This window comes from Conger conger, chromosome 2, assembly GCF_963514075.1.
Source record: "Conger conger chromosome 2, fConCon1.1, whole genome shotgun sequence".
Taxonomy (NCBI): domain Eukaryota; kingdom Metazoa; phylum Chordata; class Actinopteri; order Anguilliformes; family Congridae; genus Conger; species Conger conger.
The window spans coordinates 46,312,254-46,334,466 of NC_083761.1; the positions used below are offsets into that span (position 1 = coordinate 46,312,254).

The window sequence follows — 22,213 nt, forward strand, 5'->3', positions numbered from 1 at the left end:
GGATACATTTGAAGGCTGCGGAGGAGGAAGGCTGGCCTGTGATAGCATCTTGCACCCAAATTATATGAACAGGAAGGTTAGATGATAAAACACAATATTCTTCAATCCATCAAGCATCCTGCATTATTTGAGTTGCTATATATACTTTCTTCCTTTCAATAAGTTCAGGTTTTCTTACTATAGTCTTGCATTACAGGAGGGTGAGCAGCAACACTGGCCATCGGGAGTGATGTCTATCTGTTCGTAGAGAAACCGGTTTCAGAGACCACACAATTGGTCAGCTCCATGAACACCAAATTGGGGCTTTAGAAATTTCCAGGCACTGATCTCCGGGATATAAAATGACTTCAATTATGCTTAAAATGTGCTTTAGCAAAAATATGGATATTTTAGAAATTACAAAACAGACTGCTAGAAAATGGTATGGTAAGTTTCTGAAGCACATTCTAAGGGGGAAGCAGGGCACATTGGTTTATATCTGTAATACACCCACCATCAACTCTTCTCCTTCATAGTTCCCATTAATATGGTAATCCAATGAAAAGGACGGCACCCTCAATCAGGTCTCGTTTATTTGTCTTGCCATTATGTGGTTAAGGTGTAGACTTTAAGCTTAAATTTGAGGGGTTGTACATCTATATTGGGTGAACGGTGCAGGAATTACAGCCCTTTTCAAATGGGGGCTATTTGCCTTCAGTCGGGTCTTCAGCAAGTGAAATGCTTGCTCAGTTGGACTGTGGTCAGGTGAAGCACAATGAAGCATCATTCAATCAACTTGGGTGCATTTGCTTGGATCTGAGCAGACGAGATGTTTCTTCAACATCCTGCAGCTGCCATCAGCAGAGACCTCATTAATAAACAGAAGTGAGACAGTTCCAGTGGCATACCTGCACAAGCTATAACAATATATCCATCATCTTTGACAGATGATGTGGGTGCTTTGGATCATGAGCTGTTCCTTTTTTTCTCCACATTCCTCCTCTTTCTGTCACTCTGGTACAGGTTGATCTTCATCTCATCTGTCCGTAACACTTTATTCCAGAACACTACAGGTTTTTAATGTACATTTATGTAAACTATAATCTGGTCATTCTCTTGATGGTCATCTTTCACACATCTACACCTACATCCTGGAGAGTGTTCTTGATCTGTTGAACAGTTAGTTACGAAGGGATCTTATTTAATTTGAAGGATTCTTCTGTCACCCACTACACGTGACTTCCATGGGCCACCGGGTTGTTTGTCATTGCTGAGCTCACCAGTGCATTCTCGCTTAACAATGTACCTAACATTAGATTTTGACACACCTAAGTTTTTGGTTATGGCTTGATTTATTGATTTATCTGCCTAACGATGGCCTGCTTTACTGGCATTTCTTTGGTCCTCATTTTGAGAGACAATAATAGACTCCAGATGCAGATGGCAGTCCTAGAATCAACTCTTTAACTTTTGCTAGCTCTTATATGCATAAAACTGCCAAAGCAGCCAATTGTCCAATTACTTTTGGTCCCCTAAAATTGGGAGAACTATGTATAAAAACAGCTACAATTCCTACACTGTTGACCCAGTATGGAAGTAAAAACCCTCAAATTGAAGCAAAAAATCTGCACTTTTTTCAGTCATTTTTTAATTGGTAAATGGCTGGCATTTATATAGCACCTTTATCCAAAGCACTGTACAATTGATGCTTCTCATTCACCCATTCATACACACTCACACACCGACGGCAATTGGCTGCTATGCAAGGCGCCAACCAGCTCATCAGGCCCGGGCGGGGGATCGAACTGGCAAGCCTCCGACTGCCAGACGACTGCTCTTACTGCCTGAGCCATGGATGGCCCTTAATTCAAAGCCAAAGCAACAAAACATGTGTCACTGTCAAAATACTTAAAGACTGCACTGTATATGTAACCAGTAATAACTAAAATAAAACATTTTCAACACTGTGGTCTAGTGATTCTAAAATAGAAGTAGATAAAGACATCATCTATGTGACAAGGGTAACATTGTTTTACAGTCTTTTTGACCTTTGACCTTTGTGTTTCTGATGATACGACATCAAGGCCTGGTCATTCTGAAAACCAGAAAACTAGTCAATGTAGACACAATTACATTAATTAAAACACAATTAAAACTCAACCCCACCATTTTGTTATGCTTTTTATTAATTTCGGAAAACATGTAAGGCATATGGTAACATTATGCAGAGAAGCAATACAAGTTCTAGTCCATGTGAACAGCATCACACAACGTGGTCGACCCGGATTCAAGCACAGAAGCAGCATTTACTGAAAGGGTTTAAATACAAAGAGGAAAGAGGTGGCGTGTGGAAACACTGATTCAAATTAAACATTTGAAGATAAAACAATACACCTGCGTCGTATCTTGTTGCATGCACAGATGGATGTGATTGAGAGGCTCAGTCCTTCAATGCTACAGTGGTAGAGTAATATATCAATTAACTGTCAATCATGCTTCAGCGACGCAGGTAGTGCTGTAGACAAAGACTCTCTGGAAATGGCATTCAATGGCAATGGTACCATGGTCAAAAACAAAAGGGAGGAACAGGAAGCCCTGAACCTCAGGCACCTTTAAAAAATGCAAATACTTAGGGGACAATATGGGCCCTCAACAGAGTAAGACAGCCAGTTTTCCATCCACCAGCTAAAGGTGATCTCTGTGCTTGTAACAAGAGCCTCCTGTGGCCCGCATTCTCAGGGGGGATGCCGACAATTTGGCCGTTGACACACAGATTGTGCTGCAAAGGCATCTAGTTCATACTGCTTTCACTCTACACTGTGCATACACCTTACAAAAACATGAGCAGCTTGGCAGGGGAAACTGTGGTGGGGAACCAGACTGTGAACTAAAAAGTGAACACTACACAAGCAGTCACACGTGAGAACAGCGTCTGTCGGTGAAAAAAGTGTTACTGGGAATTCTGACCGCAGTTTGGACTGACCTGCCAAATACTGAAATCAAAAGAGAGTGAGACATCACAATATCCAATTTTCCCTGAATACTGAGGTCTTAACCAATCAAATGAGTGTATTTGTGGGCACATAAAAAAGCACTTCAAAAACTACTCTGGGGGCACACTGTAGATATGGCACATCTCTTGTGTAACTTGATTGTGTAGTCATTTAAGGAGCTGCAACTAAAGCACTCAGGAGAACTGAGAATGATGGCCGTAACATTGCAGTTCCAGTTTAACTCAGAAACCCTGTATGGGGTGGGTCTGAAACTTCTCATTATTCAGGTGGTGGAGGAGGGGGGGGACAAATCTGCAAAATACATCAGGATACCGGTAACCTCTGAGGGAAAAGAGAATCATCACGAGAAGAACCCTTCTTCTGCCAACTCGCAGTCCCTTCCCATCCGCTGTCTAGACTGTCTCATCTGCAGCCAAAATTCATAACAATATTGAGCGACTGAAGCAGATTACATGAACAAGCGGTGAAACTGGAGATGGAAATGTTTTTAGTATTATTTTTCGCTGGGTGACAAAAAGTGTTTAAAGTGACACAGGCAAAGTCGATGCAGAGAGAGAGGAACGTGTGAAACTAGCGACGTCTGGATACCGAGGTCACCTTCCTTGCAGCTGGTGACTCGCTACCGCAGCTGGGAAAAATATTTTCCTCCTCCACTCTCGCATCCCAAACCATGAGGAATTAGCCTTAAAGCCGCAAGGAAGAGATCCGGAGATACGGGCCAGGGGAATGCTGCTGAAAGACAAACTGAACAGACCGGGCCTCAGACGCGGGACTGCCTAATGCTCTCTGTCCCTTTGCAAGTGCCTGAACCACACCTCGGAAACACGGGGCTTTTGAGTAGCTTTCCTTGTTGTTGCAGAGATACATTATGTGGTCTGATGAACAGACAAGTGCAAATCCCTGTACGGGCCCTTGGCACAATCTGATCCAGGAACAGCGGAGGGTGGTTCATGAGGATAAGCAGTTGAAGGAGGTAAACTGGTATTTTTTTGGGGTGGTGAGAGGGTGCGAGGCACAAGGAGTACCTGATAGGATGAATTCCATTGAAAAACAAACGGCATAGATCTGAACTGCAGCAGAAGAACAGCCCTAGAAGCTTCAATCGCAGGCTCTGAGGCGAGAAGCCGCAACTATACTATAGAGCTTTGCACAAGGTTGGTGGGAAATTTGTTTCAGAGCGCTTAATTATCAACAATTCGCAACGCTTTGGGAAGCAACAGAAGAATTGGCTAGTTTTACCTTTCTGTGCATGTTTTTGCAATAAACGCTGTTTTCTTAAAGGCAAAGCGAGAAGTTTACATATGATTTGGCACGCTTGGTTGGAAACTAAGCATTTAAAAAAAAAATGGAATCACATTAAAGGAATGTAGCAGGTCCCTGTTAAGAGTGACTTTGAGCTTTAAACCCTTAAACTGGAAAATATATAAAGTACAACATTCTTCACTTAACATTTGTTACTCACACAATACTCTACTGACAACCAAACCACCATTCACAGGAATACAAATAACCCAGCATAACAGAACAGACCCAAAGAGAACAGAAACACCCCCAACAGGCTGGGGGAAGGAAAAAAAAAACCCTAATGCAAAGCGGACTGGAAGCCGTCCCAGGTCTTACCAGCTGCAGGCAAATACATGTTATCTCTGAGCACTGGGACTGTTGTCCCTTTGTTTCAGGTGAATTCACAGATTTAGATTTATATTGACTTGCTTGGCAGCGGAATTGGCAGGAGTGCGAGCGGTAAAACCTGGAATGGATCTGCTGTGCACTGGGTGGCTGATTTCCATCCCTCCGAGTGCAATAAAATCAGCCAGCAGCGTGCAAAATACCAAAAACAACCGCCTTGACACACACTACAGAGCGCAGGGCAGAGAGAGGAGTGGGGATGATGGAGGGGATGAGTGGAGGATGGGGAAATGTCAGGATGGGGATCGTGGAGGAGAAAGCAAGGGGAGAAGAATGGCAAATAACGAACGGGGTAAATGTGGGATTAGCCAACGTCCAAGGCAGAAGACCACACACAAAGTAAACACATGCACAGATGTACTGAATGCACATACTCAAAAAAAACAAAAAAACACACACACATCCACACCCAGACACCAATCAAACAGCACACGCAGACATCACATATGCACAATTTGTAACTTTTTAAAACTTTACAAAGTCACAGAGCTGAGCCACCACAGACTTGGCCTGGACCCACAATGTAGGGGAGTGCACTGCTGAAAGTAAGCACATAGGGCATGAGGCTTCACAGTCCAGCGTCTGCAACCCTGGTCCTGGAGAACCATTGGGTTTATGGGATCTAAATCAGTTGCTGATTTTAAGGTGAAAGCATAAACCTGCAGGTATGGTTGCCTCTTTTGGACTAGGGTGGCAGACCCCTGCTCACAGTGATTCAGTGTCATCACAGCAATCAATTGCAATTCTCAGGGAAACCACAAGGGGCAGTGTTGTTTCTATTAGGGCAGCATTGCCTAAGCATATTCCTGCACAAGCACTTCCACACCACAAATGCAGCGCTCTGTTTATTTGAGGAATTTTAGTCAGTCACGAACAGAATTTTAACAATGTCGCCACTCTTGCTAGCCTGTCACTTAATCGGATGGGTAGTGACTCTCCAGAACTCGAAAAGGGAACCTCTGTTTTTATAGCTGGGGCAGCAGTTGGAATGTGTAGACACGTGGAATAAGAAGAATTAAGAGAGAGTCGCCTGAAATCGAACCATTAGAACAGACTGCTGAACACATGACCCACAGATATACAATTGTTTAGGATTCAAATATTTTTTTTGTGCTCGATTGATCTTGCCAGGTGTAACTGACCCAACCACAAGGACCAGAAGGTGGGGTTTGTTTGCACTTTTTGAGAGTATTTTTGAGTATAGCTTCCAATAACCTATGAAATACTCAGTAAAGCATAGAAAATTATTTGAATTCAAAACAATTCTGTAATTGAACCAAAGTCAGCTGAGTGACTGGCCACCGTCTTGCTATCGTATTACTACAGTGCTGTATGAGAGGATCAGTTCCCAGCAATCCCTAACATGCTCAGCAGGGGGAGAGTGGGCTGTGCAATCCCACATTTCTGCCTGGAGGGAAAGACCGAGGAAAGGGGGGGGGGGGGGGCAGGCCTTGTCACCATCTCTGACAAGCTGGATACTTGTTGCCATGCCGACCAGCTTTAATATGGAGACAGCAAGCAAGAGAGAGAGAGAGAGCGAGAGAGAGAGAGCAAGACCGAGTGAAAGAGAGAGAGGTGGAGAAGAGGAAGCAAGACTACGATAAAGGAAAGGGTAAAGGTTCCATGAGAGCAATGTTCTCCCGCCTCACAGAAAATGATGAATGACTTGATCCAGCAAAGCGATTGGTATTTAACGGAAGGTGGAGCGAGGGAAACTAATGCTGGAGGAAGATTCCGTCAAACTGGTCCCTATTATCATTATATACTGTTTTACCAAGCAGGACTTGTGAATTAATGTACTCTGTTTAATATGCATTAATTTCTAAACAAGTTAACATCGCCATGGACTATGACAAGGACACCAACAGAAAATATGATAAGGAATTACACACTATAACGTCGATGAATGAATCCACATTAAATTAATTCTTGCTCATTCTCTGATAAAACGTTATTATCAGATGATCTCGCTAGCAGATGAAAACCAGTGTAGCGCTACAATAAACCAGAAAAGGCTTCATAAGTGTCAATAATATTGGCATAAATAAAATACAGAATCACAGGAGCTAATAAGAAGCTATAGATAATTGGTCTGGGCCTTTGCCACAGTTAACCAGGTGTGAGCTCATTACATGCAGCAGATAACGAGCTGACTCTCCTTACTGGAAGTCAGTAGGTTCACATGCAGCCATTTCGTGCCAGGCAGCGAACAACCAATCACCTGCTATGCTGACTCATCTCTTCTGCCACTACTAAGTGACATCATTATCGAGGGGTCTGAAACAAGAGAGCCTGGATGGGGAGGTGGGCGAGGTTTTCTGCCTGTCGGTGAGTCTGGGTTGGTGCAGGGGCAAGGTGATTCGCGGGGGTGGGGTGGAGGGGTGGGTGGGAGTGGTTAAGAGGAATCTAAACCGCATCTGGTCTGACAGAGGGTGGGGTAGGTACTGTGAATCTGGTTGTCACAGCAACAGTCACCAGCTCTGGAACGGAATACCATCTGTAGTCCTCTGATGCCTCCTTCTACATAAGCATGCGATTCAACAAGTTTACAGACCGGGGCCCCCGATTTTCATTGTTCTGGAAAAATGTGAAAGAATTGCGTGAAAATCCGAAAGCTGCATTTATAGTTTTAGTTTAGGAAATTCAGCTGCTTATGGGAAACTGAACCCTACGCAGAAAGCGAGAAGGTACGGGTGGAAGTGCAAGACCAGGGCTGGGTGGCACCGATGCTAGGGTGGGAGAGGGAGGGCTGAGAGATGGTCTGGGTGACTCAGACTGCTGTAAAACCCCCACCCCCTAGACACACACACCCACACACAGACACACACACACACACACGCACACACAAAATAATAAAATAAAACCCTGCCCCCAGGAGATGGGCTTCCAGTGGCCTTCCTGACACTACAATCTGACCCTCCGTTTCAATTGCCCTCTTTCTTGTCCTCCTCGGTTTTGGGCTCCTCGTTCTTTTCCTCTTTCTTCTCATCTGTCTTCTCCTCCTTCTTCTCCTCCTCTTTCTTCTCCTCCTTCTTCTCCTCTTCCTTCTTTGGCTCTGGGAGCAGGATGACTTTTCCGATGTTGTTTCTCTCTTGCATCCGCCTCATCGCATCCCCCACCTACAGGAGAGAGAGACAGAAAAACATAGAGAGACAGAGAAATAGAGAAAACAGGGGACATTGATATAGATATAAATACAAGGTTTGAGGGAAAGCAAGACGGGGCGGGTGGGAGGAAATGAAAGGGGGTGGGGAAGGAGAGAGGTCCATCTGTCACAGCAAAAGTACATTTATCCATCTGTCTCGAGAGTAATTGATTTGTCGGCAATATTTTCCGCACGCTTAGTTCCCCTGCACACTGTACATTACTGATGCGGCGCTGGGCATGACAGGTTAAAGATCACTGGTCCTCAGCTTGAGAGTGCTGAAACCATTTCACACAAGTACCACGGTCCTGACACACAGAAACGGCTTAAGGAAAGCAGACGGTGCAGGCGGTGAATCACTTTTCTCTTTTATTACTTTCCAGACGGCTTTTTAGTTTTATTTCTGCATTACTGCTTGTAGAACATTTCAAATATGTATGCTTCGCAAAAGAAAGAAGGTGCTACAACTGCCAACGAAACAGTTTGAGTTTGAAAGAGACAGATGGACTGAGAGACAGAGAAGAGAGACAAAGAGAGGGAAGAACCAGATCTTGTCAAATGTTGAAGACCAAATGCCACAGTCCAATTAGCACTCAGAATACATTAAGGCTACCCTTCTTGGAGAAGAGGAAGAAACTTAATCTGTCAGCCGAAATGAACATTTGCCACAGCCTTAAGGATACTGTCCTGCCAAATAAACCAATGTTACCGTCCTGAATACAGAGGAGAGTTATCAGTTTGACTTATTTTGTTTCTATTTTCTCTGTCTTATATTTTACATTTCATTTATTATCTTCTTATTCAATACTATTATTAATATTACTATTTTTTGACCGAGTATGTGAATTATTGACACCTGTTGTGATCACTGTTACCCATTTGTAACTCCACTTTGGCAATACGTACATTGTGCAGTCGATGTTGATTAAGCATACTTTTTTGTAGCTTGAGCTCACAGAATTCTGGTGAACAGGAATGTCCTCACTGGAAAATCAACAGCTGAGGGTCAACCCCCTCTCACCCAAACCCGCATCAATGCAAACAGACCACCTGAAGACCAACGCCACGGCAACAACGGACCGTCTCCTAGCAACGGCCAGTGTGTCGTCCCTTTGAAGCGGGTGACTGACGATTGCGCACAAGCACGTAGGGAGGGAGGGGGGGAGTGTGGGAGTTTCCAGAGAAGAAAGCAACTGGTAGAGAATGCTTGAAAACAGGACCAGGCGTGGCTGCCGCAGCTATATGTAAATAATGTAGATGTATGTATGTAATGTATGTAAATACCGTTAGACAGTGAATTTAACCAATAATCTGTCATTATTATCAGTATATAAAGAGCGCATCAGCTTGTTAGAAAGCTGGGAAGATGTATGTCAGCATGGTTGCTTTAATTGTCCCGATAAAACCTGTTGTAACAAGGCTATAATATATAAGGCTATAATAAATAAAGAAATAAATAAGAGTGAACATATTACATAGAATACGGCTGGCTAATATTACAATTCAGCCCACTTTACTACTGATAGTACCAATATTATCGTAGACAAGGATAATATTAGCATTGTCAGCATGGCTTGCAGTGTACTGCCGTAAGTCTGCAGAATCACAGAGTCATTGTGCTGTAACAGCACTGAGGACTGCTGATGTGTTGTGAGTGTCGTCTCCGTTCTGTCTCAAATGTACCTCTAAGAAAAATCACGGACGCATCACAGGCAGAAACCTGTTGCACTGTTATGCACGAGGGGATATCTGAGATGTTCTTTTTTTCTCATTTGAGTTGGATTAGGAATGCAAGACCTCATGCTGGCAGGAAAATTAAAAGAAAGGTCAACATCGTACACTCGAGGATTTCAAACTCTATCTCCATTCCTCCTTTCTTCATTTTCACGCCCCCTCTTTCCTTCATCTGTCTCTCTCCATTTACCCTCATCCTCTCCTCTTCTTTACCATCCCTTTCTCAATCTCTGCCGTTAACATGTCTGAACTCTATGATCTCTGCCCACTCTAAGAGTACAGCTCCTTTCTTCTCCCTGTTTTGTTCCTCCGTGGTGGGACCACTCCCCAGACACAGGCATGCCTGTGGAGGTCACCATGGCAACATGAGCAGAGAGAGAGAGAGAGAGAGAGAGAGACAGAGAGAGGGAGAGCCAGAGAGACACTGAGAGAACGTAAAATATCAAAATAGCACAATTTCATTTCCGTGGCATCCCTGTGTAATTTATGTTTTCACTCCCAGAATGATTTGGATGCGTATTCAGCAGGGCGAACTGCACGAAAGAGAATGGCATCCACATACCAGGAGAAACCTGAGGTTTCGATACTAAGGCACAGTAGATATGCATGCACTTATTTCCTGCAAAATGACAAGGCACTTCACCTCCACTCATTTAGCTTCATCACACTGGTCTGCCTCTTTGACCTCTGACCTATACCCTCCGAACCCTAGAGATCAGAGCAGAACAGCAACTGAGGGGACAGTTACCCCTTAAAACCCAGTGCCATAGAAACCGCAGTGTACCTGTACAAGCAAATGCTTTATTAGCATAGCATAGCTCCCCCTCCCAAGAGAAGCCCACACCCCGATCTCCAGTCTACCGAGCCAAGAGCCAACAGATAGCAGGCACTACAAACAGAGGGGTAAACATAGCCTTTTTTGGTAAAGCTGCATTTAGACTGAGCATAGGGAGGATTTGCCTCTGAAGAGTCATTATCTGGGCAGTTTTTCATCGTTCTCAGGGAGCAAGAATGTAGCAAGACCTTAAAGCTGCTTTCACATGATCAGCGTCATTACGCTCAATGCAGCGTCAAGCCATTAAATTCCTATGGAGGGAGTGTTGAAGACCGACTTGTTAAGTCTGGCGTAGCGCACGGCTCAAAATAAAGCCCAGTTGAACGCCATCAGGGTTCAAATTGTTTCAACTTTGAGCTTTCCTAGTGTGTCCAGTCACATCACAGCTTTACATGAAGCAGGCATACGCTACCTAGCAACACAGACAGAGTGTAGGCTACATGGCCAACTGAGTTAGCCCAGTTAGTTTCCTAATGTTTTCCTAATTTTTAACTCAATATTAAAAAGTGAGTGTACAAAGTGAGTATACAATTTAGCTTTTTATAACCACAGACAACCTACTGATATCACATATTGCTGCAGCTTGTTACAGTTTATCAAACTTTGTGGATGGATGACGACAAGTTTCAACAACTGGCACTCCTCGATTGTTCTCATGTGTAGTCAACGCCTTACATAGAGATTGATGCGGATCATGTGAAATCAGCTTTAGTCTTTTCCGATACTAGGCGCTTACAGTTTCAGAGCCAAAAATGACCAAGGGAGAATGTAAGTTTAATCAAATTCGCCCTGCCATAATGCCTGGGTCTGGGTCAGTACCATTGTAATATGTACCAGCTGTAGCCTGGTTTTCATTCCATCTCCTGAACAGTCAAATTGCCAGTGTTTATCAGAGACATACATCATGGCAACTGAATGATGCCTTCGGGGCATAAAGGAACCAACCAGCCATGCAGTCGTGGTCTAACCCAGGTGCCTAATGATATGAGAGTCCCACCTGATTGACCCAGACATGTATGAACACGCACACACACACACATACATACACACACACACACACACACACACACACACTCTCTCTCCGTGTCCTGGTCTTCACCTGCTCAAAGTGATAGGTGGAGTCCACACGGGGCTTGATCTTGCCCTGGCTGTAGAGCTCCAGCAGTTTGGCCACCACCTGTGAAATGAGCTCATACTCTCCGTCCAGGTAGCCCAGGTGGAAGCCGCACACGGACTTGTTGGCGTGAATGAGGCTGCCGGCGTTGGTGGAGAACTGGTTGTACCAGGTCTTGGCTACGGCCAGCAGGTTCTTCTTCTGGCCCGTCAGCATATTGGCAGTGCCTGGCGAGGACAGGTGTGGAAAGAGTTCAAAAAATAACCCCATCAAATAACCTTCCAAGTATAACAGACATTAACTGGGTTCTGCCAATTCATTGTTTTCGGAACTGTTTAACACATTTAACACACATTCAATTAAGCATTTGAAACTACGTACTACGCCAGTTACAGATTATACCAAAGAGTCAGTAATTTATGCTATTCTTTAAAGGCACCTTGGTACAGCTACTGGTTGGAATTTAACTACCAGCTCAAACAACAGGAGGATAAGCATGAATTGGCTGTTTTTCTGCTCCTGTATTTTCCCGCTCATGCGTTGCTTTGACATTTGCCTGCATCGTTTCACTTGGGGGAAATAAAGAGTGGCTGTTTTTCACGCTAACTCGAGCAGATCAATGGCCAGCTCCTGGCACGAGCTGGCAGCTTGAAAGGAAGAAAATGTGCAGTAATTACTGCGCAAGAGACACAACAAAGAGCAGCAGGAGCCCACCCAACCTGCTTTCTGAGGGCTCACGCCTGCGTTCACTCTTCCCGGCATCGACCCAAATGCTGCATCGATAAGATGCTGTGGTACTTGACTGATTCAGTGACACTCATTCTGACCCTGCCTCCCTGATCTCTTTGTTCCTCTTTCTTTTCCTTCTCTCTTCCCAGGGATCAGCCACTCACAGTCCTCAAGGGCCGAGAACTTCGGGTTTTTCACCCTCCCTATAGCTGAGAGTCAGGTGTCAGGAGAAAAGTCAATCATTTTTTTCCCACAAGCAAATCTGTGTTTTTTCTTCATCAACTGTGTCCCCATGTGCTGATTTTCTCTCAAGTTATTGTGTTATTAGGACAATACAGCAATACTGAATACCTCACACGCTTAGTGGAGGAGCTGCATCGGCTTCCCTATGCAGACTCTGGCTCCAAATGTACAATATGGAGGTGCCGCTAAACTTGTCTTCCCGGGCTTCAAACCGCTTTTCACGAGACCATGGATAGTCAGTAGGTGATGTAACAGGCACTTGGTCCATATTTTTATACAGGCTATGGTCCTGTCCCAGTACTCCAACTCTCTCCCTCACCCTCAACGACCTCTCGTGTGTCCCAGTACCCTGACTCTCTCCCTCACGCACTCTCTCGATCTCTGCCTAACCTCAATCTTTCCGGACAGAGACCAAGTTGGCTCACACAGTAAACGATACGTCAACAATCAGATACATTCCAGCTCTGGACAGAGCAGTCATTGTTTCTTTACGCATAGTGATAAACTGCAAAGAAGGAGCAGCGGGATCGGATGGGGGGCAAGAGAGGCCATCTTTATTTTCGATGCGCTGGTCGGAAAGCTCTGATTGCCATGCACGCTTCCTCCGCCCTCCAGCGCATGGGCGCAGGACTCAACCCTCCGCCTTCTCCGCGGCTGACCCGCCAGACTCTGCGAGCGAGGAAGTGCTAATTGGGAAGATTCCCACAGTCCAGCACACGAGTTCGCTTGGGATGTCCGATCTCATATAGATCTCCGGCTGGTTCTGACAGGAGATGACTAAGTGCTTGAGTCTGCCGTAATTGCTCTCCAGCGGAAGGTAAATATGCTGTAAGTACTAAAGAGGTTAAGTGCTGAATGCAGTTGCTGATCGCCCAGGCCTGGTATCTGGCCACAGGCCTCCGGTTCACCCAAGGACACCCCCCCCCTCACCGTAAGTGATGAGCTTGCCCATCGGCTTTAGCAGGTTGAAGGCCTTGTGGGTGTCAGAGCCTCCCAGAGGGTCTAAGATAATGTCCAGACCTGAGGAACAGAGAAATAGGAAGGGGGTGGGGGTGGGGGTGGGGGGAGAATGAGAGACAGTGAAATGGCTGCTTAAAAGCTGCTGAAGACTTCCTTGTGGGAACCCACAAAAACAATTTAACTGCAACCATCCTTGTCTGCTCGCTTAAACAAAGACGTTTCATTGTTCCCAAATTTCAAACGGATTCACCTTGGGTGCCTGTCAGTTCCCTTCAAAATCAAATCAAGCGTTCAGACTATTCTCAGTGAATGTCACTGTATTTTAGGTATATTCTACCCAAAGGTGCATGTTTTAAGCACGTATTAGATATGTTTATATGAATCGAAGTGCATTTCTACTACCCCCATTTAGGCAGATAAATTTGCAGGATTGATCCTGTGATCATGTAACATTAAAGCACCTTTCTATTTGAGGTGGGAAATTAACAAAACATGAGCTGAGAATTAGAAGGCTCTATCTGTGTTCTGAGTAGTTTTGGACTATTGAGCTTCAAAGATTTCAAAGAGAATGGGCTCCAAGCAGATACAACCTTTTACATTTTAAATGTTTTCATACTTTGAAACAGTATTTTTGTATAAAACTTCACACAAATATTTAGTGCCCTATAAACAACATATGACACTAACTCATTTTTGTCAGAAATGGCAGTTAGAACCTTACGAAGACATGTTTATGTTGTGCCACGTGGGAGGAGGAAAGATATATGTAGCAGAGAAGGTACGAGGAGGAATGGAATTTTTTCTTGATAAGGAATCAAATACACTCAGTGAGCACTTTATTAGGTATTTATTTTACTTTTTTTTTTACTTATTAAGTCTTCTACAGCTGTAGCCTCTCCACTTAGAGGTTTGACACATTGTGTGTTCAGAGATGTTCTTCTGCATACCACTGTTGTAATGTGTGGTTATTTGCATTGCTGTCACTTTCCTGTGAGCTTCAACCAGTCTGGCCCTTCTCCTCTGATATCTCTCATTAACAAGGCGTTTCTGTCCATAGAACAGCTGCTCACTGGATGTTTTTGTTTTCTGCATCCAACATCAATACTCAAACCACCCTGTCTGGCACCAACAATTATTCCACGGTCTTAGTCACTTAGATCACATTTCTTCCCCATTCTGACATCCATCCATCCATCCATCCATTATCTTAACCCGCTTATCCTGAACAGGGTCGCAGGGGGACTGGAGCCTATCCCAGCATACATTGGGCGAAAGGCAGGAATACACCCTGGACAGGTCGCCAGTCCATCGCAGGGCGCACACACCATTCACTCACACACTCATACCTATGGGCAATTTAGACTCTCCAATCAGCCTAACCTGCATGTCTTTGGACTGTGGGAGGAAACCGGAGTTCCCGGAGGAAACCCACGCAGACACGGGGAGAACATGCAAACTCCGCACAGAGAGGCCCCGGCTGACAGGGATTCGAACCCAGGACCTCCTTGCTGTGAGGCGGCAGTGCTACCCACTGCACCATCCGTGCCGCCCCATTCTGACATACGGTCTGAAAAACAGGCAAACCTCTTGATCATGTCTGCATGCTTTTATGCATTTAGTTGCTGTCACACGATTGGCTGTAACAAGCAGGTGTACAGGTCTACCTAACCTAAAGTGGTCACTGAGCGTACATTAACGAATGCTTACTTGTAATGTATTGAATATCAAACACACTGGCAGATTTAAGTACTGTATCATACAGTGCTCAAACTGCTGACATCACCAGCCATGACGCAGTGATTGATCCAGGAATGAAATCTGCCAATCTGCAAAGCCCAGTTTTACTGGCAGGCATGTCCCATTGCTGGAACATCTACTGTCAGAGCCGGTTAGCACAAAACAGAACATGTCCTCCGAAATGCAAGCAGCCAGCTGCCGGCAGTTCCCCAGGAGGGCTATGGATCCACGGCGCTGGAGGATGGCACAGCTGGCACCAGACCTGGGTCAAATACGTAATTGTTTAAGATGCAAATACTTTTCTACGCTTTACTGAGCTTGTCTAGTGTATTGGAACTCATGGAATACTCTTAAAAAGAGTAGACCCCACCTTCTGGCCCTCTTGGCTGGCTCAGTTGCAGCAGGCAGGATCAGTTGAGCACAGATAAGCATTTGAATCCAAAACAATTACGCATTTGGGGCAGGCAGACTGCAGGCATCCATTGGAACAGAGAAGCTAGTGTACAGATTGAGTGAGGAAACTCTCCAATCCTCCCGGGGTGACACTATGGCCAATTATCACCCTGACATGGCATGGTAGGCACTGACAAGGTTGGTATTTGGAAAATGCTTTATTAGGATGTAACAGTTACCACCTGCCAGGCCATATTAGGCTCTGTATATGTGTCTAAAGTGTCAGGAAAAGGTTTTATTTGAAATGACAGGGGAGAGCAGGAATTCTGTATGTCTCTGTTATTAACGTTCCTGAAGAAAAATCCTGGAGACAACAATAATCGTTATTGAATAATATAGTAATTATAATTAGTCATATCATTAAACTAAACAATGTTGAATCATAAGGTTCAATCACACTCAGCAGCAGTTTATATATATATATATTTTTTAAATATTTATTACACATAGTAAAACCCATCCACTAGATACGTTCCAGCTACACATTAGAATGGTATCTGTAAGGAATAGGAGTTGGGAGTTGTCCTTGAAACTCTGGGAAATGTGCAGTCGCACCCTCACCTTTGGGGCTGATCTTGCGGACCTCACTCACGTAGTCCTGTGTCCGGTAGTCAATAGTGTGCGTGACCCCACCCTGGTTAATGGCTTCATGCTTGCTGGCTGACGCCGTGCCGAACACAGTCACATCCTGGACTGTCTTGCAAAGCTGGGTGGCAGCGATTCCCACCCCACCTGAGGAATGAGACAAGGAATGGAAGAGATGTGAGAGGGAGGCTTAGAGGGAAACACTGAAAACTCATGAGACAGGGGAAAACACTAGGAGTGGGAGACACACTGAGACTTAGAGAGGGGGAAACACTGAGACTCGGAGTAGGAGAAAAACTGATACTCAGCGTGGAAGAAACACTGAGACACAGAGAGGGACTAAGACTGAGATTGAGATATAGAAACACTGAGACTCAGAGAGGGAGAAACACTGAGGCTCAGAGATGGAGAAACACTGTGACTCAGAGCGAGAGAAATACTGAGACTCAGAGTGGGAGAAACACTGAGACTCAAAGTGGGAGAAATACTGAGACACAGAGAGGGACTAAGACTGAGATTCAGAGATAGAAACACTGAGACTCAGAGAGAGACTAACACTGAGACTCAGAGAGGGACTAACACTGAGACTCAGAGAGAGACTAACACTGGGACTCAGAGAGGGACTAACACTGAGACTTACAGAGGGACTAACACTGAGACTTACAGAGGGACTAACACTGAGACTCAGAGCGAGAGAAACACTGAGACTGAGAAAGAGAAACACTGAAACTCAGAGAGAGAGATAAACACTGAGACTCAGAGAGAGAGAGAAACACTGAGACTCAGAGAGAGAGAGAAATACTGAGACCAAATTACAAATCATGGAAAACAGAATAGATATTATTCAAATTCCCATAATAACCCATTCCCTCAAATTGGACCCAAATGATAACAAGAAATCTCATTATGTATGTATTTGTGTTGCTCATAAAAGGTCTCAGTAATGTGTGCGGTCACATACAACAAAAATACAGACGTCATTGTATTGTGCGCCAGGTAGAAAATCATTAAGTGTAATTAGATTCCTTCGGTTACCCTGGTGAGGAGATTCAGAAATACATAAAATACAACACAAATGTGACACCCGAAGCAATTGAGACTCAGACCATGTTTTATTTAAATATGCTCATTACCATTCTTTTTAAAGACACCTTTATTCAGGGGAGGTGAGGTGGTAGTGCTTTTTCTGAGAGTAAATTCGACAGAGAGGTTTGGTTTCCTGGGAGCCATTCTATGGCAGTACAATCCTCAGGGGTTTATACACAGCTGTCCCAGAGGGGATACACAATCACAGAGTGCACTGTTCCTAACCACAAGCAAGTGCAGTGCTATTAGTCAGTTTACTGCCCTCTAAGCATTTTCTGAAATTTATGATTTTGCTTAACTATGCAGTAAACATTCAGTCCTTCACTCAGGAAATGTGCTGATTTCCAAGCTCATCCAGCTATTGCCCAAGGCTGATGAATCAAAGGTACAAATGAAGGTCTGACCACCTGTTTGTAGATCCAGCTTACAGAGATGCTCAGTGTAAGACAAAGAGGACAGGAACAGAGGCCCAGTCTGCTCACAGATACAGGCACCAGACATGTGTCCCACGCTCATCCCCTCGGCAGCAGGGGCTGGTTCCACCAGCTGTGAGTATGTAAGAACTAAGCCCAGTTGCTAATAAATTACAACTTACCCAGTACTAAAATAAATGTTGCACCACACAACATAGTTAGAATGTAACCCTACGTATAAAATAAATACTTCCACAAGCCACTGACCAGGAATAACAGTGTAATTAATAACTTTCAACAGACCGAAATGAATATATCGTGGAATTGCTTGAAACATTGTCTTCGCCAATGTTATGAGTAGAAGTGTGAGTGTGTGGTTAGAAGGGATGGGTTTTCCAGATGTAGTCCAGACACACGGACATACACGTGCCCACAATTCTGACACACCAATTCGTACCTCACAGGTTACTATGGTAGAACTTTTTTTTTGCCTTTCACATCCACAATAGGAGGACCAAAAAAACTAGCATTCACCGCCGTTGCTTCTGATCCAACAGACCTTGAATTCTCGTCCTGAAACCAACCCTGAATGTTACAAAGCAATGACAGTAATCCTTGATAAGCACGGTGAGCTGCAGAGAGCACGCTGAACTCGCCTGAAGTAAAGAGGAGTTGCCAAGGAGACCAGAGCCAAATTGGATGAGAGGGAGGGAGCAGAGAAGTCATCTCTGTTTCGCTGGATTTTATTCCATCAGAATCAGAATGCATTAGGTGTTGAGCAGGAGCCAAGCCCTGCACTTACAAGTGACTAATTTGTTCAGGAGCTTTCCAAACTGCAGAACTGAAGAAACTGAAAAATCTTTCCTTCTGGATTTTAGATCACACTGTGTGCGTATGTGTGTGTGTGTGTGTGTGTGTGTGTGTCTGTGTGTGTGTGCTTGAGTGTTTGTGAGCACAGTCATTCCGAGTTTCAGGCTATACAGTTCTCCCTGAGTCTGCCCCACACTTACAAGATACTAAACTGAATAACTTTAGCAACAATGTGGATTTCTGTTCCTACCATTGAACCAATGTTCCATCACACTGCTTAACTTTAGAACTACTTAACTACTTAAATAACAACAACAATATCAACAGCAATAGAAACTCCTTGGCTGAACCAAGTAATGTTCCATAGTGATTCATGGTCCAGCCACAAAGTACTTTGGAACGGGTGAAAAATAGAAAGGAGAATGGACACTCTCTCTTCAGTCCAACAACCACAACAGCATGCTTTCTCTGTCCCAATTATAACAAGCACTGAGGACGCATACACACAGGCACAAACACATATGGTTACAGCTGATTACTGTGAAACTTTAGCATTCTGTCTAAGCTCTTCACATCTCTACGAAGGTGCTGTATTACAGTATTGCTTGATTTGAACCTGCTGCCACAGGGTTTCACACATAAGTAAAAATGGATATTCCTATAGGTCAACCAGATGGTCTCAACATTGAATGTACTACTCCTGTCTGTTAAAGTCAGAAACTTAAGAAATACTTGAAAAACGTGTCAGTATTTCTTAGTTATAGAATAGTGTGTTTAAGGTAATGGCAGCACGGATGGTGCAGTGGGTGGCACTGCTGCCTCACAGCAAGGAGGTCCTGGGTTTCAATCCCGGTCGGCCGGGGCCTCTCTGTGTGGAGTTTGCATGTTCTCGCTGTGTTCACATGGGTTTCCTCCGGGTACTCTGGTTTCCTCCCACAGTCCAAAGACATGCAGGTTAGGCTGACTGGAGAGTCTAAATTGCCCATGGGTATGAGTGTGTGAGTGAATGCTGTGTGTGCCCTGTGATGGACTGGCGACCTGTCCAGGGTGTATCCCTGCCTTTCACCCAATGTATGCTGGGATAGGCTCCGGCCCCCCTGCGACCCTGTTCAGGATAAGCGGGTTAAGATAACGGATGGATGGATGGATGGGATATAGGCATAGCACTGGCTCAGTCAGGGTGTGATAGCACTGGAACAGTCAGGGATTAATAGGTATAGCAACAGGTTTAATGGGGAATTAAAATTAGCCCTTAATATATGTTTGGCCTTAATAAAAAATGACAACACTCAATAGTCACGCACCTCGCCAGGTGACTACACCAATGCGCTGTGCGATGTTGATTCCGAAAAACATGGTCCTTTATCTCTTTAACCAGCTAGCTAGATAGCTAGTGAGAGAGATAGATCACTAACCTGTGGTGAAATACTCAACATATGTTTTGGGGAGTGATTTTGGTAGAGCACATACTGCATTTGCCATATGGCCTATATTTAACCTCCTAAGACCTGGCGTACACATGCGTGGACTCCACATTTTGGGCTGTACAACCATAATACTTCATTCTTAAGACCGAGAGTCCACATATGTGGACATCATTTTTCTCAAAAACTACATCATGTCAAAAGATGATGCTTAGTTTTTATACTTATCAGGTCCCAATAAGCCCAAATAGCAAAGAGAAATTAAAAATGCATACCAAAAAAGAGTGCGGGTCTTAGGAGGTTAAGTGTATATTTAAGACACAACAGGAAGCTCTTGCACTCAGTGGAGTACACTTCCCATCGAACGAGTTACGGACGGTGGTAAGGGTTGGCTATCCAGTTGATCTAAAGTAATATCGGTGCTAACACTACAACAGAGTAGCAGTGAGGCAGCTCTTTTTGCCAGTATATTTAGTTTTACATTCTCTCCTGGGAGCAGAGTGACCTGGATGTGCTCTCTCACAGCTGAGACAGCCTGCCAGCCCTGTGACACCACCAGCTTCCCCTCACAAGGCCACAAGAGCTGGTGCCAAGCCCCACTTTCATCCACACATACACGCACACACACAAACAGATACACATGCATACACAGAAACCAGAGAAGTAGTAACCTACATTGCTCATTTCTGCAAATATGTGCACAGATTAATATAGTCCATCATCACATGTTATCCCCCCACACCTATTTCTCTCATGCATTCTCTCCTTCTCCAACATTCTACTGTCACTTTTCCACTCATGTATGCAGTCTTTTCCTTTGTCTTGAGGGTGTACAACAATGGAAACACTCACTTTATGTAACTCAGAGCCATTACAGCTATAACAACTATAACAGCTTGTAAACACTTCCTGTAGCCAGCGAAGAGTCTTTCAATCCTTGCTTTTTGAATTTTTCCCTATTCTACCTGGCAGAACATGTCTAGCTCAGAAATATTCATTGGCCTCCTTGGATGTAAGGCATGTCTGAGATCTCTCCACACATTTTCTATAATATTCAAGTGTGGGGACCGTGGTGGCCATTCCTAAACCTTTATCCGTCTTTCCTGGAGATACTTTCTAGGTATGCTTTGGATCATTGTTCAACTTCTCTCTTCAACTTCAATGTCAACTTCAAATTCAAGTCAACTTTCCTCTACGATCTTCAATGCACTTGTCCCTGGTTCTGATTTGCACTCTATTGTACATCACTCAGGATAAAGCATCTGCTTAATGACTGTAATGTAATGTCTGGTCGGACCTTTGAACATTAGACTATGGAATTTCCTGATATTTGGTGGAATCTATTCTTCCTTCCACTTGCGCAATATTTCCTGTGCCGCCAGCTGCCACACAATCCGAAAGCATAATGGATCCTCCTTTATGCTTCACTGTTGGCAAGGTGTTCTTCTCTACAAAGGCTTCACCCTTTTCTCTCCAAAGATACCTTCTTTGGTGATGGCCAAAAAGTTTGGCCAATTTTGGTTTTGTCAGGCCAAAGCACATTGGTCCAAAAGGCTTCAGTCTTCTCAATGTTTTCTTTTGCATACTTCAGACTTGAAAAAATTACGTTGTACTGTTGTCCTGTGAGGAACTATACCTGTGTTTGCTACTCTTTTTTGCAGCTCTTTTGCAGTGATGTGAGCACACTCTTTTGAGCATTTCTCACCAGGTCTCTGGCCAATCTATCTGAAATATTTATTGGTTTTCCAGACTTTGCCTCAACTTCAACTGTTCCATTTATCGTCCATTTTATAATAATGTTTCTGATAGTGGAAATAGGTAGTGTAAAACATTGAGAGAGTTTTTTGTAGCTTTCTCCTTCTTGGTTGAAATGAACATCCTCATTCTAACATCCTTGGACAACTGTTTAGAGGAATGGTTGTTAACACCAGACATAACAGCCATTGCAGTTGGATACTTTAGAAGGCATGGAGTTACTTCAGAATAAAGAGTTCAGCCTAGGAATTATACTCACCTGACTTATTGAAGCCCTAACGAGTAAATCACCTGGGTCTGGGCTGTAGTAATCATGTTTTTAAAAAGTAACGAAGAATAGTCCCAAAAGGTTCCCAAACTTTTGAACAGGGTCCTTTAAAAAAAAAACGTAACTTTCAAATTAGCAGAGGTCCCATGTAAACATTTATACCAGCGGTGCCCAAATTTTTGCACCCCACTGTGAAATTTCAGTACTCCCAGATATCCAACCCTTGCCGAAAATTCTGAG

The 22,213-nt window shown here is 44.1% G+C and overlaps 1 protein-coding gene across 1 annotated transcript in view; it reads right to left on the reverse strand.

Annotated features, from left to right (window-relative positions):
- Positions 1–2,147: 2,147 nt before the first annotated feature.
- LOC133122317 (synaptic vesicle membrane protein VAT-1 homolog) overlaps positions 2,148–22,213 on the reverse strand; it is a 34,763-nt gene continuing 14,697 nt past the window's right edge. Inside the window, exons 3-6 of the mRNA XM_061232244.1 lie at positions 16,194–16,364; positions 13,413–13,502; positions 11,496–11,737; positions 2,148–7,801 (exon numbers count right to left, since the gene is read on the reverse strand). Coding sequence (XP_061088228.1) covers positions 7,607–7,801; positions 11,496–11,737; positions 13,413–13,502; positions 16,194–16,364 — 698 coding nt within the window. The 3' untranslated portion in view covers positions 2,148–7,606. The remainder of the gene's footprint in view (positions 7,802–11,495; positions 11,738–13,412; positions 13,503–16,193; positions 16,365–22,213) is intronic.